This window comes from Cebus imitator, unplaced genomic scaffold (genome assembly GCF_001604975.1).
Source record: "Cebus imitator isolate Cc_AM_T3 unplaced genomic scaffold, Cebus_imitator-1.0 Scaffold9, whole genome shotgun sequence".
Taxonomy (NCBI): domain Eukaryota; kingdom Metazoa; phylum Chordata; class Mammalia; order Primates; family Cebidae; genus Cebus; species Cebus imitator.
In genome coordinates, this window is record NW_016107324.1 from 5,135,229 (window position 1) to 5,162,182 (window position 26,954).

The 26,954-nt window shown below is 39.7% G+C and overlaps 1 protein-coding gene across 4 annotated transcripts in view; it reads right to left on the bottom strand.

Annotated features, from left to right (window-relative positions):
• The window catches only part of CUNH8orf34 (chromosome unknown C8orf34 homolog), a 440,182-nt gene extending 436,678 nt beyond the window's left edge, over nt 1-3,504 (bottom strand). For 2 of the 4 annotated variants that reach the window (XM_017544836.2, XM_017544823.2), the window contains exon 1: nt 2,541-3,504. In XM_017544836.2, coding sequence (XP_017400325.1) covers nt 2,541-2,867 — 327 coding nt within the window. In that variant the 5' untranslated portion in view covers nt 2,868-3,504. The remainder of the gene's footprint in view (nt 1-2,540) is intronic. The other 2 variants (XM_017544830.2, XM_017544819.2) reach the window with 1 other exon arrangement.
• Nucleotides 3,505-26,954: the final 23,450 nt, after the last annotated feature.

A 26,954-nucleotide genomic window follows, 5' to 3' on the forward strand; every position in this document is an offset into this window, starting at 1 on the left:
AAGTATTCTCAATACCAGGGAATAGGTTAGTTACCTTTTGCTTTTGTTTTAAATGACATTCATGGATTATCTTTAAAGTATCTCACACCAATTAATTTTTCTTAAAACCTTCCTAACTTAAACTATCCACAAGGGGGACATATTGTCAGATACTGCATATTTTCCAAACTGAAAGAAGCCTGTGTCAACTCCACTGACTCAACACAACAGAGCATAGACGAGAAGACATGGAATTGCCTATTTCAATTTGTGAATGGTCAAAAGAGATTTTAGCTTCGTTTCTCAAAATGTGGCCCAGAAATTAAAATTGTAGCAAACATCTGTGCTGACTCTTAATATGTTCAGATTGCTGGGCGCCTCCTCTGACCCTTATCAATTCTTATGAAAACTATTATTGAGTAAGGTCCTAGAAGAGAATGGTCTCTAGATCAACAATGTCCATTTCACAGGTGGCATTTCTTCACTGTTTTTTTTTAACATGAAACAAGATAAGCTACATGCTAGTAAAATCTTCCAATTTTGTGAAATACATATAATTGTACTCTCAAAGTCAAGCTGTATCATGATCAAAATTGTTGCATAAGGAACTGTGTTATATCCAGCTTTTAGTGAAAGAAAATTTGTTATCCAGTTTTCTCACTTCGATTATTTAAAGTGGACAGCAAACCTTAGAAGTGCACTACTCATCACTACAATCCAAGCTAATGCAGGTGTACGGTAATATGTATTCATTAAAACACGAAGCATGGTGGTGCTTGCGTTCTGGTGAGGAAACCTAAAGCTTTTATGAGACATGTTCCTATCACTTAAAATTCTTCTGTGCGTAACATGATGGTGAGCATTAAAAGGTAGGGGCTGGGGGGCAATTGACAAATATCCATTTGGGTTTATTTTCTAATTATGTACAAAGTTTACATATATTCCTAATTTTACTATTATCACTTGGAAAGAATCTTGGAGATTTTAAAATAACAAATGAAAACAGTATTAATTGAAAATTATTTATTCTCCCAAGCCACTTGTACTTTAGGAGGGTAGAAAGCAAACACACTGTACAGTATTCATTTTATGATTCTTTCAATGCAATTAATACAATGCGTCGCAGAAGATTTTATGTTTCTGCCTTTTAAAAAATTATAATAGGATATGTATAATCAATAATCATTAAACTAAAGACAAAGAAAAGAAATCTGGTAGTTGCGCCAATTTTATTTCGTTCTTGCATGGATTGCCTTTGTTAACATTTTTGGCAGAAAAAAGAATCAATGCAATTGTAGGACTCTGCACTCCACAATGCGAGCGTCAATTGAAACAATGGTCGTATTGTGCAAGACAGATTATCGTTAAAGTTAGGCAGAAAAACTTAGCAGATCTTGCAAATCTTGTTATATGAAACCTGTCCTCCCAAAAGACCTATTGGACCACACCTTTGTCCTCCTCGCCCTTTTTTTTGCAGCCTCATTAACTCGCATTATTTTTGTTGTTGTTCTTCGCAGTTCTCACTTGCTTCTCTTCAGCCTCTGCGCGGTTTTCCGCGATCTCCAGTGCACCCTCCTCCACTTGCCGCGATTCCGTCTCTCTCAGACGCTGACACGTAACCTCCCCCATCCCCACCCCCAGCCCCAGCCCTCACCCCCAACCAAGAACAGCTACAACTGCTTCTGGGAGATGTGAGGGGCGGGGGCCAGGCAGGAGCACCTCGACCCCACACGCCCCACCCCTACCCAGCGCCCTGGCAACCCGCGGGACACTTTGCTGGTGCCAGGTTTCAATCTCTTGCTCTCCTTTTCTCTTGTCCTCGCGCTCTTTCTTCTGTATTTTTGTCATCAATTCTTTAATGGCGAGAAAAAAAGCAGCTCAGAGCTATAGTCTCCTTCCATGAATACCCGTGTGCTTTTTCAGAACCTTTCTCCGTCCCTTTCTCCTGCTAGCACATGTGGGGTCTGCAGTGCAAAGGACTCTCCTTTCGTCCAGTGACCAATGGCAGTCTCCCAGTTTGCCAATTTCATTCAATACCCTGCACCTACTGAAGCCTACTCCTCACCAGTTCAGCTTTTTTCCAGTTAATCGTATTAACTGGTAAGCACCTCCTCCACCTTTTCGGGTTCTATTACCGCCCTCATTAAACAGAAAGAAAACCCAACAAGCAAGATAGCATGAATTCAGAAACAAAGTGTGTGTGTGCAACATAGTCTGAGTGTGTGCATCCGTTTGCATTGCCTGCCTCAGCCTGCCCGGGTCCTGAACATGTGGCTGAGAGGTGCAGGACAGTCAGAGGGCTCAAACTTCCCCTGCCAGGCTGAGGCTGGGCCCTCCCGAGCTCACCTGTCCGCGTTCAGGTAACTGGCTAAGTGGCCCGGCCGCGTTCCAGGACACCTGGCCCAGAGAGAGCAAATGCCAGCGAACCCCAGGGGGCTCTCTCCCGCGCGTTCGTTCTCTATCCCTCCTTCCCTGGGAGGGGTGGGGGCAGGTGTTCTGTTTTTATTACTGCACCCCTTCCCCTAAAGACGACGAGACCACCCTCCTCCACAGCGCCTTACCTCAAACAGGGGACCGATCTTGTTCTTCTCCAGGTAAGCCTGGATCCGGGTTTGCGGATGAGACGCCATGGGGAACAGATGGGACCGCGGAGGGAGTGCGGGGAGACTGCGCGGCCGTGCGCCTCCGCTGGGGACAACCCTCCTTTTCCCCGGACTGGGGCCAGGACAGGAGCTCCGGAGCCTCCGCTGCCCTGCGTGGCTGGCTTGGCCCCCGCCGTGGGCGTGGGTGGCAGCCCGGGGAGCCACGCGCGCGTGGGGCGCTGAGAGCCGGAAGCTTGGGCGCAGCGCCGCCAACTCAGACAACTCCGAGGCGAGGGGAGAACTCATTCATCGCGTTCTCCGCCTCGTGCCCACCCTCGCCGCTCTCCGCAGCGCCCCGCGCCGTGAGAGAAATTCGAGGCAGAGGTTCCTTTCTCGTCTGGGCGGCAGCAGCAGGGATCTGGGGGCGGGGAGCGAGCCGCGCCGAGGGGTGCACGCGGGCGGACCGGGGCCGCGGGGCTCGAACTAGCCGCCCGCGTGTGTGCCTGTGTGTGTCCGTCCGTGCGCGCGCGACTGTGTGTGCCTCCTCGCCCAGGTGACGGGAATAAACAGCTCGGGCTTCTCCCCGAGGCTGCTAGCTCTTCCAGCCGCTCCCTAGCGACAGCGCCGCTTAAAAAGCCAATGGTGAAGGTGCTTCTTTCAAAGTGCACTTAAATCTGGTGCTTGTTGGCTACTCCTTGGCAGCTACAAATGCAGTTCGAAAGGGGATCGTCCCCACGTCCCCACCGCCCCTTCTGAGCCTCTCCTCAGCGCCTTCCGCCCTGCCTACACTAGCTCAGGGGTTGAGAAGGGCAGAGTTGTGAGAAGGTGCGTGGGTCAAAGGGTTTGCCGCGAAAAAGAAGTTGCCTTCCTTTTCAAAATCTGGTTTGGCCTGGAGCAAGTCGACAGGTGAAACCAGGCTGAGAACTCAGCTGAAAACTCCCCAAGTGCAGACGCTCAAACACTGAAAGCAGACCTTCAGCATTTGACAGGGCGAAGACTTCCCCTTCAAAGTTGGCCTTCCTAATCCGCGCCTTGAGTTATGTTTGTATACCTATAACCGCATCTCAGACGCTACACTATCCCGCTTAGCAGTATTTCCTCTAGATGCTGCGTGAGCTGCTCAAATTTAGCCAATACCTTTCTTAATATGCAGGGATTTCCGAGTCGAAGATTTGCAGATAACCCATGTTTCCTCATAGAGCTCTCTTGTGAAATAAGATACTAAGGCCCACATGACGATTTCCCTGGCTTCTAACCATGATATGCTGCCAAAATTAAATTTATTTTTAATAAATATGAATATTCAGAATGATGGAAATAGTTTTCCTAAAAGCTGACTGCAGCAGTATATACTTTTTCTTTCTTCCCTGTGTTCTGGATTTCTGTTACTCAATTCCTTTACTGGTGTTCATGCTTTCCTTCTGTATTTTAAATATGTGGAAACATATAATAGATAAGAGTGGAATATCGCAGGAACGATTGTTAATTTCATGTATTAAGACATAAGAAATCTGCTAGAATAGCTAGGAGTTTAACTATCCCTGGTAACCTGAAATGGACATGATCCTGGGTGGAAAGATCTCCACCTTAATAGTTTGACAATTGGAGTCATGATCTGCCTAGGGAGAGTTAAACAGCAGTGAGGCGCCCTGGGTTGCCTCGTGCTTTACATTGTGGTTAGAAGGTATACTTACGTATTTTTTAACGTGTCCAGAAGAAATTAAATACACAGGGTGAATACTAACATTTCTATTTGCTAAAAGGTATGGTGTAGAGCCATAAGGAAGGCCATCTATGACCCAGCTAAATTCTACTATTTTTGATACCAAATAATACTGGAAAACCAAGATGATACCTTTCTGAAATCAAGAGTCTTTCTCTTTTAAGAGGCATCAGGAGGATTCTTCTTTAAATGAGATAATTAAGATACTTATTAAGCCTTTACCATGTTCAGACCATTACACTTAGGGCCTTGAATAGAAGAGACAAAGATTCAGCTGGTAAAATGTTATATTTTAAAGAGAGAATGAAGCCAAGTGCAGAGGCTGACGTCTATAATCCCAATTATGTGGAAGGATCACCTGAGGCCAGGAATTCAAGACTGGGCAACAGAAAAGACCCCATTTCTAATATATATATATATATTTTATTATATATATTTATTATATATATATATTTTATTAGCTAATAACTATATATATTTTATTAGCTGGGCATAGGCACAGTGGTGCACTCTTATAGTCTCAGCTACTGGGAAAACTGAGATAGCAGCCCCCTTGAGCCCAGGAGCTCGAGGCTGCAGTGAACTATGATTGCACCACTGCATCTAGGCTGGGCCATAGAGCAAGACTCCGTCAAAAGAAAGAAGAGAATCATGAAGACATGTACACCCATTTATGTATGTTAAAACACTGAACATCCCCAAATTGCGTATTTAAAATTCAGGGAATATTTTTAAAGTTTTTCAAGGCTGACATTAAATATTACCTCCTTCATAAAGCACTTCTTGGTTCTTCCTACTTATCCCCAAACATGACTTCATTACTACAATAACTATTTATTACATAGCTTCTTCATGGCAGACATTATGTTAGGACTGAGAATTTAAGGGTGAAAGGCTTTGTCTTTGTCCTCAGTTGCTTAGTCTTTTTGAGGCAATCAGCGTATGTACAAATAATGGCATTAGCTGCGGGGCATGGTGCCTCACACCTGTAATCCCAGCACTTTGGTGGCCCAAGACAGAAGGATCACTTGAGCCCAGTAATTTGAGACCAGCCTGGGCAGGTTGGTGAGACCTTCTCTATTAAAAGTAAAATAGTCTCAGCTACTCATGAGGCTGAGGTAGGAGGATCTGTTAAGCCCAGGAGTTTGAGGTTGCAGTAATTGCACCACTGCACTCCAGCCTGAACAAAGCAAGATCTTATCTCTTAAAAAAAAATAGCATGCACAGAGACACACCACAAGCTGGTAATTAAAGATATGTAGAGTGTATGTGGAGGAGTATTATCACATGTTGTTAAAAATGTAAGCAGAGTTCAGCCCATTGAAAGTCTTAAATGCCTTGTTAAGAACAACAGACTTACATCTTGTGAATAATGAGAAGTGACTCGTTAGGCTACAGAATCTGTAACAAATGATGTGGTCATTGTTAGGACTTAAGATGTAGGGTTAAAGAGAATGGGATGTATTCCAGACATAGTCAAGGACTAATGTATTGATTAACTAAATGAAGGATGAGGTTAAAAGAGGAAATCAAAGATGACAAATTATTTGCACAAGTCACCCAGTGTATCATTGGTAGGGCAAGATTTTAGTTCAGGTTTTTCTAACTCTGAAGCTGAAGCTATTTTCCCTCTCTACCCTGTAACCTGGAAACTGGTCAAAAATTGAGTTTATAGGTATTAGCATCCTTTCATAGGACCAGCTATGTCTCATGACTTGCCACATAGGAGATAGTCCAAAAATAGCAATTAAATGAATGAATTGAATTTTAGAATATCAATTCGATCCTGCTGTGTTCTTTCAGTCTAAACTTTTCCTCTGACTCATGGCATTTGTACTGTGTTTTGTTTCATTTAGTCAATTGCATGCATATTTTGGTTCCTCTTTTAAACTGCAAACTCTAAAATCATGAACTGTATCTTAATAATTTTCTTATACTTACAGCATGTAACACAGTATATTTTCATGTAATAGATTCTTCCTAAACATACCTTTAATTAAGATCCTATTACTATATGGTTTAAGATTTGTATGACTTAGTCCCTTTAAAATTGGCTGAAAAATAACCATTATCTCATATTGAATTTAACAACTTTCTTCTGCACATATGACATGGTATGTTTATGATTCTTTCCCCGCTTTTGGCTTGGATACAGCATGAAATGGCCATTTTCAGTGAGACTGTATTGACCTCGTTGTGTTATAGAAGTGCCTGTCAGCATAATTTACAGATGTACAGAATCCAATTTATAGAATGCACTAAAGCCGTTGTCCAACTCCATTTGTAAGACAGCTTGCATAGCTCCTTAAACAAATAGTTTTTGGAGAGATGAGGGAACAACGGTGAAAGGTCCAGTTGACCCAATTAAGAAGTATTAGCAATGTAATCCATTGAAATTAATTAAATATTGAAGTCGGAAAGCAGAGACGTTCTATATGGATTTCTTGAATTTAGGCTTCTATCTCTGAAGCATATTTATCCTCTGTTTCTCTTTCACCTTGCCACTTTGTAACAAAAAAAGAAAAATATCTTCCCAAGGAACTCAACACATATGAATAATCTGGCCATAAATGGGAGGTACACCTAGAGAGTTTTCTTCATTTTTACCCGAAATGCCTCACACAACTAGTGCAAATAAGCTCACATACAGCATTTACTATGTACTAGATATTGGTACAAGTATGTTATATACTCCCTCAACTCATTCAATTCTCAAAACAACATCATGAAGTAAGTACTACTATTATCCCCTATTTTAGATGAGGAAACTGAGACACTTAGCAGGTAATTAACTTGCCCAAGGTCATAGCTAGTAAGTAGCAGAGTTTCTTGAACCTCAGTGGTGTATTAAACACCCAAACCCCTACTACCAAGGTTGCAAGAGTACCACTTCCCTTTGCTTTGAATTAGTTCTGACCAAGCTGTGTTTTGATGACTAATTTGACTTCCCCAGTGTGTGCGTATGGGAAAAGAAGTGTATGGGTAGGAGACAGCAGGGTAACTTCCTGGTCCCATGCTAAATGAATATATTGTCTCTTGTGAGTTTGAATAATGGCTAATCAGCCACCTTGGAACTAATTTGTTTTTCATTTTTGAGACAGGGTCTCACTCTGTCCCCCAGGCTGGAGTGCAGTGGCATGACTATAGTTTACTGAAGCCTTGACATTCCAGGCTCTTGCAATCCTCCCACCTCAGCCTCCTGAGTAGCTGGGACTACAGGTGTATATCACCAAACCCAGCTAATTTTTGTATTTTTTGTAGATACAGGAATTTCACTGCATTGCGTAGGCTGGTCTTGAACTCCTGGCCTCAAGTGATCTTCCTATCTCTGCTTCCCAAAGTGCTGGAATTACAGGCCTTGCCCTGATTCTGTGTGGAAAATACCAACTTACTGGATTTACTAAATTGACAGCTCAAATGATGGTGCCAGCTTGTGAAATCCTGCCATTTGGCCTTCTGAAACTACATTTCTCTCTTTAATTTCCACTTTTACTTATTAGGTTTTAATATTTATTTTTTAATATGTGGAATGTATATAAGCAGTCTTCATCAAAAGACTTTAATTTATATCAGTATGTTTTATAACATGTTAATTTTTGTTGTCATGAATCATTGAAAGGAAATTTATAGATATCAGACTATGGAGCTACCGTTGATATTAATTGCCCATAGTCTGTTGATGCTGATGTGCTTTTTGCTTACAATCTCCAAGAGCATATTGTCTTTATTTTTCAAGAGTCTTTGTTGGAAGGAAAAACACAAACCTTGAGCCATGAAAACTGTTATAGGATACTGTAACATGATACTGAATTTATTGGAAAGAAGGAGGAAATAAGAGCAACTAAGCAAACAAAAGATGATGTCTTAAGGCAAAACAATTGTACTTGGTGTGCACCCTGGGGAGCCCGGCACTCTGCCTAGGACAGGATGTACTATTGCTCTAGTCTCACTATCAAGGAATAAGCAACATGGGACCTATTTCTTAAACTCAGATCTCTGTAAATGCCAGCTAATGCTCGGTCATAATGAAGCACATCACAACAACAACCTCTGCATTAAGGGTTAAAGGTACTTTTAGCAGAATTAGTGGAGCCACCATTACCTAAAGAAAATTTAAATTCAAAAAATAAAATAAAATAGGATGACTTAGCTCCCTGCAAAAACACTATGAAAACTATAATAATGTAGTCAGCAAACCTCTTTTTCCAAAGCAGATGTCGTTAGCCTATTTCCTATGGGTAAGACCCACCCCTCAGATGATTTCAGTCCTGGGAGGAGAATTTTGTGATGTTTAAGGATAAGCTAAGTTTCCACAAAGGTCAGGGAAATACACTTACTTATTATATATCTGCGACAAAAGATTTATGATGTGGTTGTAAAGACCAGGAATTAAACTTACTAACTTTGTCTGGGGGGATTAGGAAACAAAATGTTCAATGACTGAATGAATGAATGAGTGGAGAGATAGAAGGATGAATGAATTAAGGAAAGAATGAATGAATAAAATGCTGGTATCTTATTAAGTAACTTAGAGGCATAATCAAGTTCTCAGTCATTTATACTTTCCTTTTATATAAATATAATGAAGTCTAATTAATTTTGTTTAAAAAATTCTAAGTATTTTTGAAGTATTTAAATATAGTCAAATAACAGCATTGATATGCCTTTATGTCTTTCTCCGAGCCACTCCTCTTCAATTTGTGACTTTTCTTTCCCCTTTTCTTTTCTTCTTTTCTCCCTTTCTTCCCATCTTTTTTAAAGGATGTTTCACTCATCTTGGAGCCTGAGCCTGTAATATTTGTGCACAATTGTGATGTCTAAGGACAAACTAAGTTTCCTACTAAAGTTGATAACATGTTTTCTGCTACATTCACTTTCTAAAACATATTCTAACATCCTTTTGTCTGTAATGGCTTACCCTTGACACTTTATATTCCTAGGCATATTTTTGTATCAAATCATTGCCACCAAATACAAGATTTCATATAGCTTAGGATGGTTATTTTCCACTCTCAACATTGACTCATATGCTGTGATTTACCCAAAGTATTATCAACAGAAAATTATTTTTTCTCCTTTTCAATCTTTAACAAAATGACATTATATTTACCATGTGTCTTTAATAAAACAATGACAGTAAGGATATTTCAGGATTCAAATGGGACAAGGAAATATGGTAAATCTTATACATTTCATTGATATTTAATTTCAAAATAGTCTCCCTCCAATTAGAAATTAAAATTAGGCAGCAACAGAATGGCATATCATGGAATCAAATATATGATAAAAGTTTTCTAAAATGTGTTCTCTCTGCTCCCCAGAACAAATTATCTTTCTTTACGTTTGTTCAGTACATGTGCTGATATTTAAGAGCCCTTTGACATTTTTATCTCCCTTGGAGTGTAATTATCTCTAAGGAAGTTAAACTGGCTTTTGTATGAAGCTTGAGATTGAAAAATGGGTCAGTGACTTGCTAACAAGTGTGTGATCCACAATTGCCAACAATTATCAGTCTGCATTTTACAGATGAGAAAACTGAGATTAATAGCATTCAATAACATAAGAAACTAGTTGATGGGAAAGCCAAATTCAAATCCAAATCAGTCTAATTCCAAAATACATGTTATTTTATTTATTATACAGGGTCAATTTTAATTGTTATTGTTTTGAATACTGTTCAAAGTATATTATTCATGAAATTTATTAAGATGTAAAGTAGATTTTATTCGGGCCTATTGCAGTAAGTAAGTGGACTGCTGCTATTGGGTTTTGCAGTATGGGACAGAGATTGGGCTCAACTCAAAACACAACAAGGAACAGTGAGAATTCATAGCGAAAATGAACAGGAGAAGTCATTGGATGAAAAATTACTAAGAGGAAACATTAGGGATAAGTGGGGGATTGTGGCTAAATCAATTTAGTAGAATTCTTGCTAAAATTAGGCAATGCAAAGGTGGGCAAAGCAGCCCAAAAGTTGGGGTCTAGTTGGGAAGAGTATTAAGAGAAGCCTGACTAGAGTATGGTCAAGGACAGACTCTTTGTCAGGTTCCAGTAACTCTTCAATTTCTTTATATTATTGTTGTAATGTTTTTACATTCAAAGCTATTTACATCTAGAAACATAGTTAATAATGTTGTTCAATGGACTCATAATGCAACTGATCAATCTCATACATTTCAACAACATGAAAAGGTGTTTGCACATTGTAATATACCTTTTTAAACTAATTTCTCACTGACAATTTTTTTTAGAATACAAGAGAATACTTAAAACTTATAGACTCTGGAATATAATGTTTTAACCTCTTAAAACCTTTCTGGCTGTGGAGATTGCCCATCCCAGAGCTAGTCAATTCTTAGAGATAACAAAGAGCTCAGGGATCATCGTCTTTCATGTAAAAAATAACCATTCTAGGGCCACACCTCCTCTATGTGACCCATACACTCCAGGAGACAATACTCCTCTGCCCCAACCATCCCAGGGTCAGATGCTAGGCTCCTAGAGCCTACCTGTGTAAATTAGAGCCCACCAATGAGTAACCATTACACAAAACAACACAGAATAGACTTCCATGGTTTTGAATCCTGGTTCTAGTACATACCAGTGTTGAATTTTGGCAAGTTCTTCTCTAAGCTTCATTTCTGTCTGGTAGAAAACTAAATAAGACTAATAGGCCTATACCAAAGAGTTCTTGTGAGGTATACATGAGAATATGTCAACACTTAGCTCAATGCCTACCAAGAAGTAAATGCTCAATAACTATTAGCTATGTCATTGTTGACTACATTAAAAGATATTTCAGAAGTTATTCATATTTCCTCCTCTTCCTTTATCCCATTTTAAAGGGAAGCAAAGTCTGGCCACAAAAAAGTTGTACTGGCTCTCTCATTTGTCTTATATCTAGTTTAAAATAGCTGCCATCTCACCCTTCTGCCACTTAAGAAAAACTGGAGATTTAAATCATCAGTTGAATAAAAGGTTATTATTTAATAAGTTGACAGCCTTCAAATGCCAATATCAAAAAAGGAGAAGAACTAGCTTGAAAATAATTGTTGACATCTAATACATTTAAAATTGTGTTTGATGATACATTTTTATTTCCAAACTCAAGAAAAAGACATTAACATATCACAAGCATCCTAAGCCTAGTTTAAAAAATATATTCTTATAATTAAGATCATTTAATAATACCCTATATTGATGAATTTGATTTTTGATGAGCATGCATTATATAAAAACAACCAACAAAATTTGAGAGTTTTTAATGATTTTTTTCCTCCAGCCATAACTTCTGAGATCTAAACACCCTTGCTTGTGTGGTTATCCTGTGTCAGTTGGTGCATATTCTAGAAAGAATGAGCTTTACACTTTAACAAGGAACTGGCACAAGCTTTCATATTGTTAATTCTCAAGACCATACTTCAGGGTTAATCAGTCTCTGCATTCCTTTTGGTTTCTCAAAGAGGAGCCAGAGCCCCAGTTTGCTTTCCTTGCTTTCCTGTTGCTCATGGTGACCATTTACTCTTTCTGCCTTTTAGCTTTTCTCAGACGGTGGCTGTAGAGCCGTGTGTGATTTGCCACATTCATTCTTCCTTTACTGCTCCTAAGAAAAGAAGTCACAGCTCTTTTATTTTACTACCTTACCACAAATCATAAGAAAATAATCTGGGAGAAACACAGGCTTAAAATGACATCTTACCACTTCTATTCAACCTTGTATTAGTGGTTCTAGCCAGGGCAATTAGGCAAGAAAATCATCCTGATTGCAAGAAGTAAAACTATCTCTATTTGCAAATGATATGATCTTGTTTATATATAATCCTAAAAAAATCCACAAAAAAGCACATTGGAACCAATGAAGGAGTTTAGAAAAGTTGCAAGATACAAGAATAATATGCAAAAAGCAATTGTATCCCTATACATCTTCGATGAACAAAAAAAATCCCATAAAATTGACAAAATGATTCTATTTACTACAGAATCAAAAACAAGTGAAAAACTTAGAAATATATTTAACAAAAGTAGTATAGACCAGATGCGGTGGTTTACGACTGTAATCCCAGCAATTTGGGAGGCCACAGCGGGAGGATTGCTTGAGATCAGGAGTTCAAAACCAGATCAGACAACATGGCAAAACCCTATCTCTACAAAAAATACAAAAAATTAGCCAGGTGTGGAAGTGCATGCCTGGAGTCCCAGCTACCTGGAGGTGGGGGTGGAGAGGTGGGGGGCGAGAAAGGGTGAAGGGGGCAGAGCACAGTGCTGAGGGGGAAGAACCACCTGAGCCTGGAAGGTCAAGGCTACAGTGAGTCATGTTTGTCACTGCACTCCAGGCTCAGCAACGGAGTAACATCTTGTCTCACACACAAAAAAAGTAGTATAAAACCTTTTCTCTGAAAACTACAAAACATTGGTGAAAGAAATGAAAGATTTAAATAAAAGATAAAATGTAGCCCAGTGTGTTGGCAGGCACCTGTAGTCCCAGCTACTTGGAAGGCTGGGGCAGGACAATTGCTTGAACCTGGGAGGCAGAGGTTGCAGTGAACTGAGACTGCCACTGTACTTAGCCTGGGTGACAGAGCAAGACTCCAACTCAAAAAAAAAGAAAAAAAAAAGATGAAATGAAAGATATTCTGTATTCATGAATTTGGAAGACTTAATACTGTTAAGATGGCAACACTCCCCAAGTTGATCTACATATTTAATACAATTCTCTTCAAAATTCCAACTGGATTTTTTTTTGCAGAAATTGGCAAGCTGATCCCAAAATCATATGGAAATGCAAAAGACCCAGAATAACCAAAACAATCTTGAAAAAGAACAAAATTGGAAGACTCACATTTCCAATTTCAAAACTTACTACAAAGTTCTACAGTCATCAAAGCAGTGTGGTACTGGCATAGGCACAGACATATATATGGATGGAAAAGAATTTAGAGTCTGTAAATAAAGCATCACAGTTATGGTTAAATGATTTCAGATAAGAGTATCAAGACAATTCAATAGAGAAAAATAATATTTTCATAAATTGTGCTCAGACAACTGGATATCCACATGCAAATGAATGACATTGAACCTCTACCTCACACTGGATACAAAAATTAACTCAAAATGGATCAAAGACTTAAATCTAAGAGCTAAAGCTATTACTCTTTTATAAGAAAGCACAGGCATCCATCATGGTGACACTGGGTTTTCTTAGATATAACACCAAAAGAACAAATGACAGAAACATAGATAAATTGGATGTCATCAAAATAAACACCTTTTTGATGCGAAGAACACCATTAAGAAAGCGAAAAGAAAATTTAAAAAATGGGAGAAAATATTTTCAAATCATATATCTGATAAGGAACTTGTGTCTCCAATATGTAAATAAGTTTTATCACTTGATAATAAAAATAACAAATGGCCCAAATAAAAAATAGCAACTTGGCTGAATAGGCATTTCTTCAAAGAAGATGTACAAATGGCCAATAAACACATAAAGACATGCCTAACACCATTATCCCTTAGGGAAATGCATATCAAAACCACAATGTGGTACCATTTCACACTCACTAGGGTAGCTCCACCTAATAAAAAAGACAGCACTGGCCAAGTATCCAAAAACTGAAACTCTCATAAACTGCCAGTGGAAGCACTTTGAAAATGTCTGGCAGTTTCTCAAAAGATTAAATGTAGACTTATTGAGTGATCCAGTATAGGGTCCACAATATAGGGTCCAGCCCTACAGAGTCCTGTGAGCCCCTCTCTACTGGTGCGGAGATGAGAAACTGTGGAAATAAAGACACAAGACACAGAGACCAACAGAAACAGAGTTTGGGCCCAGGGGTCCACTGCCAACCAAAGCCTGGAGTCCGGCAGTGGCCCCGAGTGCTTGGATACTCTGACTTTTACTGAGTACAAAGCAGGGGACAGGGTAGGTAGGGTGAGTCATTGGTGGTCAGTGTTAGGGTCAAGTAAATCAGGTGTCTTGGAGATATGGCCCCAGAATTTTCAAGTAGCCGAGCTGAGGAGAAACCTAATGTGTCAGCACTTTTTCCATACTTGTCAAGAAAGAACAAAGACATTAAGATTTATGTTAGTTTTATGAATTCTTATCTTCTAAGAAAAAGAGGAACCAGGTGCTGAAGCAGAACATGAAAGTAGACATGGAATGCGACCGCTGAAGCACAGCATCACATAGAGACAGGTAAGCCCCTGGATGTCTGTGGGCTTCCCTGACAGCTGTCAGGCCTACTGCAAGAGCTTGAGGGAGCGGAGTTTTCTCCTAACTCCTCTGAGGAAGGAGACATCTTGGACGTCTCCTTCCATAGCTGGCTAAACAGTGGGCGCTTTCCCAGCACTGGTGCTGCCGCGCAGCCAAGACTCTCCAGCCCTTAGGCGGGCGTGACAGAGGGCTTAGAGCATCTTGCCTTGGGGTGACCTCTTTCACAATGTTACTTCAGTTCCATGCTTCATGACCTGAGGGTCATTAGTAACATTAAAAGGTTATATTGAATATATATTTTATATATATAAATATGATTAAATATGAATAACTATGTGATTATTTATGATTATATATAGGAATAACTATGGGACAATATCTTTAATTCTTTTCTAATTCAATATTTATATGAGAACAGGCTGAGGCTTTAGACCCTTGCCTCGGCACTTGCGGGGTCTCCCATCCACAATCTGCCAATTCCACCCCTAGCTTTACATTCAAGAAAAATGAAATTGCATGACCACATGAAAACTTATACATGAGTGTTTGTAGCAGCAATATTCATAACAGCCAGAAACTGAAAACAATCCAAATACCCAATTATCTGTCACCTGCTAAAAGGCTATATGATATGTGGTATATCCCTACAATGAAATATTATTTGGTGATAAAATGAATGTAGTACTGATAGGTGCTACACCATGGATGAACCTTGAAAACATTATACCAAATGAAAGCAACCAGTCACAAAACAACACATGTTGTATGATTCCGTTGGTATAAAATAACCACAACAGGCAAGTCTATAGAGACAGTAGGTTAGCGGTTGCCTGGGACTGGAAGGAAAACCGGAAGGTATTGCAGGAGACGCGTGTGAGGGCAGGACAGGAACAGGGTGGAGGAAAGGAAATGACTACTAAAAAGAAGCTGGGTTTACAGCTTCTTTTCCGTGTGATGAAAATGCTGTGAAATATACTTTGCTGATGGTTGCACAACTCTGTGAATATACTAAAAGCTATTCAATTGTACACTTTAAATAGGTGAATTGTCTGGTATGTGACATATATCTCAATTAAGGTACTATTTTAAGAATTAACAAGGCTGGGCATGATGGCTCACACCTCTAATCCCAGCAGTTTGGGAGGCCAAGGTTGGAGGATCACTTGATCCCAGGAGTTTGAGACCAGCCTGGGCAGCATTGTAAGACTTTGTCTCTACAAAAAAGAAAAATGTAGCCAGTTGTAGTGGTGCATACCTGTGGTCCCAGCTGCTCAGGAGGCTTATATGAAAAGATCGCATGAACACAGGGGGCTGAGGCTCCAGTGAGCTATGATTGTGGCACCACAGTTCAGTTTGAGTGACAGAGTGAAGCTCTGTCTCAGAAAAAAATATAATAATAATAATAGTAATTAACAATAATTGTTAAATTTTGTTGATTCTAAGGTCCTCTTGGATCCTGAATTTTTTTAACTGTGAAAAAAATGTTATGAAACACACACACTTTTTAAAAAAATTTCAGAAAGGAGCCTTCATTTGATTAGCTGCATAATGGAGTAAAAGTGCAAGTTTAAAAGCAAAGGGGAGTTAAATGAGTATGCATTAGTTTGGAGCTATGTGTATCTGTGTGGCTTCAGGAAATGAGACACTGGGTGAGGCCAGAAAGAGCCAAAGATGCTCTGTGAAGAGAAAGAGAGCTATGTTGAGTTGATTTGAATTCTGGTGAAATAAACAAGATATATAAGCACAATTTTGTGTAATTTTTACCTTAGTTTACTTCCCCCCGTACTTGGGAAATAGTAAGTGTTCCTTCTGTCTTTCTTGCTATGCTGTGGGCTCTGTGTTGAGGGTCTGCCTGTGTGCAGAGTGGGAGCTGGGCAGGAAGCCAATTACATCTGCAACACTGGTGTTGCTTTCACTTTTGAGAGGAGTAATTAGAAGTCCTTTTTTGCTTTGTTCTTTCTTCCTTTCTTGAGGTTAAGGATTACATTTAAAAAAAAAATTCTTTCTGATCATCTATAGTTCAGCATTAGACTTTGTTGGGGCTCAGAAATTGATAATCCAAAGTACGGCACTTTAGCCTGCTGAGCACTTCCAACTAACACAGGAGCTCCCAACCCCCAGGCAACAGACCAGCAGGAGTCCGTGATCTGTTAGAAAGCAGGCCTCACAGAAGGAGGTGAGCGGCAGTGACCAAGCAAAGCTTCATCTGTATTTATAGCCACTTGCCATCTCTGGCTTTACCGCCTGAGCTCTACCTCCTGCCAGCTCAGTGGCGGCATTAGATTCTAATGGGAGCACAAACCCTATTATGAACTGCACATGCAAAGGATCTAGGTTGTGTGCTTCTTATGAGAATCTCATGCTTGATGATCTGTCACTGTCTCCATCACCTCCAGATGGGACTTTCCAGTTGCAGGAGAATGAGCTCAGGGCTTCCATGGATTCTACATTATGATGAGTTGTATACTTATTTTATTATATGTAATGTAATAATCATAGAAATAAAGTGCACAATAAGTGGAATGCACTTGAATTATCCAGAAACCAACACCTCCTCAGTCCATGGAAAAAACTGTATTCAACAAAACCAGTTCCTGGTGCCAAAAAGGTGGGGGACTGCTGATCTAATGAACATCTGAAGTGCCTCAGAAGCAGTCTCACGACCAAGGTCACTCTGACCTTCTCCGCCCCTCCTGGCTCTCACCGCTGAGTCTCCCTCGAAGCAAATCACAGAAACCAGAATTCCTCTTCCCCAAGGCAGGTCATAGAAACTAGAACCCCTATTCCACAAAGTCTGCCATGAGAACAAGGAATATTATGCTAACCTCCCTTCCTACCTTTCTGTCTAGGAGTTGGCCATAAAGGAATCTCTGACCTATCCTTGTTTGATAATAGGTCATGAGACTCCTGTTCTAGAGAATTCCTGCTCCATAACCAGGTGGAGGGAATGCCACTGAGAGGCCAAGAGGAATCTGGACAGGCCTTGCTATATTTTCCCAGCTCAATCTACTGGATCACACCCTTTTTTTCCAGTGACTTTTCTGTACAGCTAGTCATTCTTCATTCAACCTAAGCATAAAAATGGATAATTTTTCCTGTATCATAGGATCTTCATTCCAACGGCTTCCATGTCACATAAAACTTTAACTAAATCATTTTTTGTGCTTTTCTCTTGTTAACTTGTCTTTTGTTATAGTCGTGTTGGCTGGGACCATTATGAGGGGTGAGAAGAGGTGTCACATGCTTTTCACTTCTACAGCTCAATGCTGCAAATATCCTGCAACTCGTCTTGCTTTTTCCATGAAAGTAAAACTTTGCGAATTATCCCTGATGATATATGTCTGCAGTACATTTATTTTCACTGCTCTCCATATTCTATTGTGTGACTAGAGTACAACTCATTTATCCATTCTCCTGTTTCAAGTTTTTACTAATGCAAACAATGCTGCAATAAAAGTCTTGCTCATGTCTGAATTTTTTCTTGGCCTAGAATTTCTCTGGGGTATTAATCTGCCAAAGGAATTGCTTGGTCATAAAGATGCACATGTTCAAATTCCTTAGGCATTGTCACATTGCTCTTCAAAGCAGTTGTATAAATTTATCATTCTTTCCACAAATTTTGAGGCTTCCTGTTGCCCAAATCCTCAAACCAAAGAAATAACACTATAGAAGATGCAGGTCTCAGTCCCAATTCTCCCCATCCATACACTGGTACTAAGTTTCAGCACCTATGTTACTTAGAGCAATAAATATCCCAGAGCAGACACAGTGTCAGCTCTGCAGTTCACTGTCCTGATTTTTAGTTTCTTTTTCATTTCTGGCCCAAGGCAATTTTTCTGCCTTTCTTAGTTCAGCCATGCATTTATAAGGATGTTAGTTATAATTTATTGAGCAATTCTTTGTGTTTGTAGCTGGAGGGTTTTCAAGTAATCTGTACTTCCAGACCCTTAAATCCCTGACAATGTTTTCAACACCTGACCGCTCTTTAAACACTCCCCAAATGTTGGATACCATGAAATAAGTGGAATCATATTAGCAGCTACAGTGAGCTATCAAACTCTCTCCTTTTATTAATTAGTCACCATTACAGCAGCATGCTATAACATTTAATGGTAAGGACTCTGCAGCCAGGTTGGAACCTCCTTCATCTGCATCCCTGAAAGACTAAAATGAGGGGAGCCCTCATCCACCCTCTATAGGTATGTAGATTACATAGAAAAGAGAAAGGTTATTTGAGCTATTTGTTAAGCACAGCATAACAGCCTATGCTGTTAATAATCATGCTAGCTCACACGTGGGAAATATTTTCCCTTGATGTTGACCTGTCAGAGGTCAGGTCAACCTGAGATTCACATGTAGAGTATTATTTTACCTGTCAGGCAGAATAATATTCTACATGGGAATCTCAAAACCTGAATTATATTCTTAAGTGTGCTTCTTATTGCGGATGCAGCCTTGAGGAGCTTAATAATTCATCAGAAATATGTTGAGCACCTACTGTGTCCCAGGTGTGTCTTTGTCACATTTGTCTCTGGGCCTTGGTTTTAGCAACTATAGAATTAGAGAATTTGACTAGGTTTTTAATTTTGTGATTTTAACACTATTATAGTATTACTTTGTGCTCAATTGGCTCATTTCTTGGACTTAAGTGTGTTTCCAATGTCACCTCTGCTCCAGGTGTCCTTTTTTCTAATCCTTTCTTGTTGGAGAAGACAGTGCCCTTTATGCCTGTGCAGCAGTTAAGTAACTTGTGGAAGAGGCAATGTGGTGACATTAGAAAAAGGGCAGTAGACTGCGTCCCTTGAGCCAAATCTGTGTTTTACTGGAACACAACCATGCTGTGCTGTTTATTTATGTATTGTGCATGGCTGTTTTCATTGTTCACTGGCAGAGTTGAGTAATTAAAAAGAAACAGAATGCCCCACAAAGCCAGAAAGAAAGAAAGGAAGGAGGAAGGGAGGGAGGGAGGCAAGATAGGAAAGGAGGAAGGAAAGAGGGAAGGAAGGAAAGGAGGGACAGAGAGAAGGAAGGTAGGAGGGAAGGAAGGGAAGGGAAAGGAGGGAGGGAAAGAAGGAAGGAATGGAGGGAGGGAGCGAGGGAGGAAGAAAACCTACCTAAAAATCTGGACTTTTACAGAAGTGTGCTGACTGCTAGCCTGGAAGTATCTCCATTCATTTACTCTAATATCTTATTTATCTCTTGTTACCTATATAGCTTTCTGAACTCCACTGATACTGCTTTTGCTAAGGTGGCCTAAGACCTCCTAATTAAACCTAATAAACATCTTTCAGTCCTTTCGATATAGGAGTTAGAGAGAAATTATTTAGGCAGATAGTGAGGGTAAGGAAGTCCTTGGTAAGGTTTTCCTTTTAATGAAAAGCAGCCTCAAAATCATTTCTTTTCTAACAGCAGCCTGTAAAATCAAGCTGCAGACATAGATAAGCAAGCTGGAAGCTTGCACAGGTGAATGTCAGCAGTGCCAATATGAAAAAGCTACCTGGGGGCTAGGCATATTCAACATGGTGGCTCCATCTTCCCTATTCCTTGCCAACCCTGTTTACAGTAAGGAGCAGACAACATGGTGCCAGCCCTGTAGAAAACACATTTGCATAATAAGAGATTAGGGTAGGGTGGCCAGCTTCTTCATGTGCTATTATGAAAGAAACAGAATGCCCCACACAGCCAGAAAGAAAGAAAGGAAGGAAGTAGGAAGGGAGGGAGGGAAGGAAGGAAGAAGGGAAAGAAGAAGGAAAGGAGGGAAGGAGAGAGAGAGGGAAGAAAGGAAGGAAGAAAGGAAAGAGGAGAGGGAGGAGAGGGAGGGAGGGAAGGAGGGAGGAAGAAAGGAAAAGTTCACACGTGGTCCAACCAATTTTTGGGCCCCGTGTAAATCAGACACCATCTCCTCAAGCCAGTCTATAAAACCTAGTGCACTCTGCCATGACCTGAAGTCCCACTTGGGCACCCCTCTCTTTCCCAGGAGAGAGAGCTATTCTCCATTCTCTTTCTTTTGCCTATTAAACCTCTGCTCCTAAACCCATTTCTTGTGTGTCTGTGTCCTTGATTCCCTTGGTGTGAAACAGCGAACCTTGCGTATTTACCTTAGATAATGACGCAGCTTCACTTTCAAAAGAAGGTATCTCTAAAGGAGAAAAGATCAGATTATGGCTAAAGAGAGATGTAAAGCTAATGGACAATTGATTTTTAATTCTTTTTAATTTTTAAAATAAAATAAGATTAATTTCAAATACAAATATAAAGTTGAATTTAACTTAATAATTTAAATATAAAATAATTTTAAGAGACATTAAGTTTTATGATAAAATAATTTTTTAGATTATAATAGAAAAAAAAAAGTCCTGGAGGGTGGAAGCAAAGTTTTGATTACGAGGAATTGCTGCAATCTCATTTTGACTCTATTGAAGGGTACAGCAAGGGAGAATAGCAATAAATTGTTTAGGAAATATGAGTTCGGGGTAGAGCACAGATAGCATCATACGTCAAGGAAATAAGTTTAAGCCCTCTTTTCTAGGCAATGGGACAGAGTGATGTTTTTGAGCTTAAGGTGACCTGCTCAGACTAGAGTTTTATGGAAGTCAATCCTGTAGCAACTAATGTCTGATATATTTTGTTTGATCTACACACAACACAACATAGCACATTTATAAGTCATTTCTTCTAAATAAATTCAGCTCTCCATAAAAATTTATCCTATGCTTATTTATGTACTTTTCCTATTTTCCCTACTCTCAATTCAATTCCTTGAGGAAAAAGAGTTCTAGAAAATATCACTGAGTTTTCTCACATGAAAAAAAGTATTATAAAATATACATTGCTTCACTTTATGCTTACAAGTTTATGACTAGTAGGCTTAACTTTTCCATTGGAAAAAAAGTCAAGATTATTGTATTTTATGACATAAATTTTGTAACTGCCCAGTGGATTCTTCCTGCCCAGTGCACACACAAAATCAACTCAAGTGAGACCATGGCATTGCAGTAAAAGAATTTCAGAGATGCAAGGCTGGCCGTGCCACATGGGAGGTGAAGTTTTTATTCAAATTGGTCTCACCAAAGGCTTGGAGGTTAGGGGTTTTTCAAAGATAGTTTGGTGGGCATGGGGCTAGGATAGGGGGCATGTTGATTGGTTGGATTGGAGATAAAATGATGAGGAATCAAAGCTGTCCTCTTGTGCTGAGTCAGTGCTTGGGAGGGGGCCACAGGGCTGGTTTGCGGGTCTTGGTGGGTCTAGGTGGGGCTGTCCCGTTGTCAGAATTGTAAAAATCTTAAAAAGTACCTCAAAAGGCCAATCTTAGGTTCTACAACAGTGATGTTATCTGCAGGATTAGTTGGAGAAAGTGCAAATCTTATGACCTCCAGAATAATGGCTGGTTATTATTGAGAATTCAAGCTTCTCTTATCCTCCTAAGTTGGTAATCTTCCATTTGTTTTACAAGAAGAGTTTAATTTTGGCAAGGAATGTTATCATTTAAACTATAAACTACATTATTTCCCAAAGTTATCTTGGCCCACATGCAGAAATGGACAAAGACATCCAATCTGTAAGGCTAGGAGTAAGATGGAGTCATATTTCTCTTTCTGTCATAATTTTGCAAAGGCAGTTTCAATTTGAGCTAGAATAATGAATGTTCTCGACAATAGAGTCATCTGCTTGATGCCATTTTTTAATATACAATTCAATTTTATTTTCGTATTTGTTAAAGTCAAATATCTTTATAAGAAATGATAAAGAAAAGCAGCCATCCCCTAGTTCCTTCTTCACCTCTGATCTGTGATCTCCAGAGGAAATGATGTTCAACTCATTTTTTTCTAGTATTTATTATCAAATTCCTCAACTAATAATATAGAGTATTGTTTCTTAGTTTTTTTCAATATTGGTAGTTACTGACTTCATACTATGGAAGATGAGGATTGAGTTCTCCTATATACCCTTTCCTATATTCACCCACTGTAGTTATTGATCATTTTTTTTATTAATATTCAATTTGACATTATGATTTGCATCTAATAATCCATAGCTGAACCACACACTCATTAATAAAGGAAGCATTTTTGTGTAACACTTTTGTTGCTTCACTTTAATCAAGTCCTATTGTTTGTTTACTTCCTTTCCTATGTACCTTCCACTGATTTATGCCTAAACTCCCACCCATTCATCGAAATAAAACTTCCCACAACCTTTTCATAAACAGCAAGCAAATGTGATTGCTTTGTTTCTTAGAACATTCCTTCTGGAGTCCTTGGATGCCCTTGCTGTAATTGGGAAAGTTTGCTTCCTGGGCCAGCTTCCCCTCATTATCCTAGGATTTCCCTTCACCATCATCTCAGGGATTCACTTCATTTCACTCTAAAGTTGGATTTCCTGTTTCCCAGAAAACAGTTCATATTTCTTTCTTGGTTTACAAGTTTACTTCAGGTGAGCATCGCAGTAGATTACTGACAAAGGGTGCATGAAAGATCAATATTTTGAGACTTTTGCATCTTTTTCAATGTTTTATTATAATCCCACCGCCTGCCTATTTGATGATAAAATGCTAAATTGGAAATAATTCAGAATTTGAAAGGCATAATTCCATCATCTTTTGACAATAGTGCTCTAACACTATTCCAATACCCAGTCCTTTGTTGACAACTTGCTTCCACCCCCTCCTCACTTCACCCCTACCCCACTCTGCCCCACTCCATACCCCCACCCCCTACTCATGTTCTGGAAGGTTTCCAAATAACATCTCTGTCCCAGGGTTCTGAAATATCTTGGCAGGGGTAATATCTTGCCTCAATCACTGTGACAGCGTTAGAGTAGGTAGCTAGCTGGACTTCAGCAGGACAGGAGAAGGCTCCCCCACCTCACCAGGAATGTCAGGTGACTATCAGATGATGGCTAGGTGGTTGTTAAACTCTCTAAAATAATAATTGGTAGCAGCCAACACCAAGGAGGAGCTGTCTCCGAACAGAAAACAACTGAAGCTGGTGATCAACAGCTTCTCGATAAGATCTTAGGAGTTGGGTGATTGGAATCAAGCATGCACACTAAGAGGAACAATAGTAGACTTTAAATGACCTTTCTCTAGGAACACTTGACTGGTAAGGGGAAAACACGTCAAGTGAGCATGCACACAACTTCAGTAAACACACTGCACATGTGATGCCTCCCAAGTGCTGGCAAGCCACTGCACATCGCAACAGCCTATCCCAAGGAAAGAATCAGGGGAGAAGAGACACAAAATACTGGGAGCATACCAACATGTAAAACCCCAAGTCAAGAACTAAATGACACACTTGGATCGCTCAAGTCACCCACATGGCACTCTTCCAAGTGTACTTAACTTTTTTTCACTCCCGCTCTAAAACTTTTTAATAAACTGTCATTCCTGCTCTAACACTTGCTTTGGTCTCTCACTCTGCTTTATGGTCCTCAGATGAATTCTTTCCTCTGTAACGTCAAGAATCAAGTTGCTGCAGACAAATATGGATTCATCCCTGCTGACATACTTTGGTACTGTTGTTACCAAAACACCAGGGGTTTGGTCTAGGTCCTGCTACTTGCCACCACAGAAAGCCAATCACTGAGATGACAGGTATTGGCAAGGAAGAGGCTTTAATTAGTGCTGCAGCTAAGAAGATGGGAGCTCAGTCTCAAATCCATCTCCTTGACCCACTAAAACCAGAGGTTTATGTAGAAGGGAAGAAATGTAACAATGTAAGAGAAAGAACTAGGGAGGGGCAAGGAAGCAATCATGATGAATAAGGGGGTCCTGGCATCTCATTGTCTGTATGTGGTGATCTGGTGAATTTCAGTCCTTTGATACTTTTTTTGAGAGGTCTGAAGGTTGTTTCCTGAGGAAGGAACTCAGATAAAACAAATATAAGTTTTAAGCTTTAAAACCAAAAGTGTCGATTTCTATGTTTATCAAGAAAAATTGTCTATGGCATAATATTGGGTCAGTTTCACCATGACTGGGGTACTGCATAGGGTGGGTTTGCAAGAGCACCAGGTACACTAATTGAACCATCTGTCAGCTGGTTTTTCTCCAAAGTTTCCCTTAGTATATCAAGTGCTCTCACAAAACCCACCCCACACAGTTTTATCCAAGTCAGAGCACCAAAGTATGTTAGCAGCAGTGAATCCATATGAGTCTGCAGCAACTCAATTCTTCCCTCCTTAGAAGAAAGAGTTCATCCGAGGAGCATAAGTCAGATCTCTCACTTTGACTTACGATCCTCGGATGAATTCTTTCTTCTAAGGAGGGAAGAAAGGAGCAGGAGTGAAAGTTTATTTAAAAGTTTTAAAGCAGGAATGAAAAAAAAAATAAAGTACAGTTGGAAGAGGGCCCACTGCGTGACTCTAGAGTTCAAGTGTGCCATTTAGTGCTTGACTTGGGGTTTTATATGTTGGCATACTTGTAGGGTTTTGCATCTCTTCTTTCCTGATTCTGCCTTGGGATGGGCTGTTTGCGTGTACCCTGGCCTGCCCACACTTGGGAGGGGCCACATGAACAGTATGTTTACTGAAGTTGTGTGTATGCTCACTTGAGCTGCTTTCCCCCTTATCAGTTCTGTGTTCCTGAAGGTAGGTTATATGCCAAAGAGACTCCACCATTATGCCTGTTAGTGTGCATGCTTGAGCACACTCAACAAACTCCTGAAATCTTATTGGGAAACTGCTGATCACCAGATTCAGGTGTTTTCTATCTATCGGGAGACTGCCTTTTCCTGGTGCCAGCAGCAACCAATTATTATGTTAGAGAGACAGTTTAACAACCACCTGACCAGCACCTGATGGTCACCTGACTTTCCTGGTGGGTGGGGGGCTTCTCCTGGCCTGCTCATGTCTGTCTGGCTATCTACCCTAATAATAGACACATAGTGCTTTCAGTCTAGGAAAGCACATTATTTCCTACCTGTTTTGGGACATTTTCTTCTGTTATTTCTTTGATAATTTCCTCGGTAACATTTTTTTTTCAATTTTCATTGTCTGGATTACTACTTATATGATGTCGAATCTTTTTGCCTAATGCTGTATTTTCTTATCTTCACTCTTCTATTTTTCCAACTCTTTGTCTTTTGGGCAGTTTGTCTCAACCTAAACTTCCCATCCACCTGTTGATCTTGTGTTATTTAGGAGACCAGATTTACTATTCGAGACAATTTTGTTGTCATAATGTTCCTTATTGATCTTATTTTATTCTTTTGTAAATTGACAAAGATTGTATATATTTATGATATATAGCATGTTTTGATATATTTACACATTGTGGAATGACTAATTAAGTGAATTAACATATCTATTACCATACGAACTTACCATTTTTTGTAGTGAAAGAACATTTAAAATCTATTAGCAATTTTCAAGTATATAATACATTCTTATTAATTCTACTCAGCATGTTGTGGAATAGCTCTCCTGTACTATTCCTGCTAACTGAAATTTTGGATCTATTGACCAGCATCTCCTGAATTCCTTCCTCCCTTAGCTCTTGGTGAACATAATTCTACTCTCTATTTCTTTTTTCTTATTGAGACAGAGCCTCACTCTGTTGCCCAGGCTGGAGTACAGTGCCCTAATCACAGCTTGCTGCAACCTCAAGCTCCCAGGCTCAAGCAGTCTTCCTGCCTCAGCTTCCCAAGTAGCTGAGACTGCAAACATGTTCCATGACACCTGAACTCTTGGACTCAAAGAGTCCTCCTGCCTCAGTCTTCCAAAGTGCTGGGAATACAGGCATGAGCCACTGAGACCTGCTTACCCTTTGTTTCTATGTGGTATTTGTCTTTCTATGCCTGGCCTGTTTCACATAACATAATGTCCTCCAGGTTCATCCATATTGTCCCAAATGAGAAGATTTCTTTTTTTTTTTTTAAGGCTGAATAGTATTCCATTGTGTATACACTACATTTTCTTTATCCATTCATCTGTTGATGGACACTTAGGTTGATTCCGTATCTTGGCTATTGTGAATAAGCTGCAATGAACGTAGGAGTGCAGATGCCACTTTGACATATTCATTTCATTTTCTTTGAATATACATCCATAAGTGAAATTGGGATGGAATACAGACAGTTCTATTTTTAATTTTTTGAGGAAACTCCATATTACTTTCCATAATAGCTGTGCTAATTTACGTTCCTACCACCAGTGTACAAGAACTTTCTTTTCTTCACATCCTCTTCAACAGTGGTTATCTCTTATCTTTTTGATATGTTTTCTGTTCTCTCTAAAGATGCCGATTGTAGCACTTTAGGTTTTCCAAAATTTTTAATCAAACTTTTAAAACATATAGCTGAAATGAAAGAGGCTTAGCATATACCCTAAGGTGCTAATATACACCCAGCACCTATATTCTTGCTTTGTCACATATTTACTCCTGAATTAATATATGACTTGTTCTATGCTTTTGAAAGTAAACTGGGAACAAGTGCGTGCTTCTTCTAGATCCTTCCAC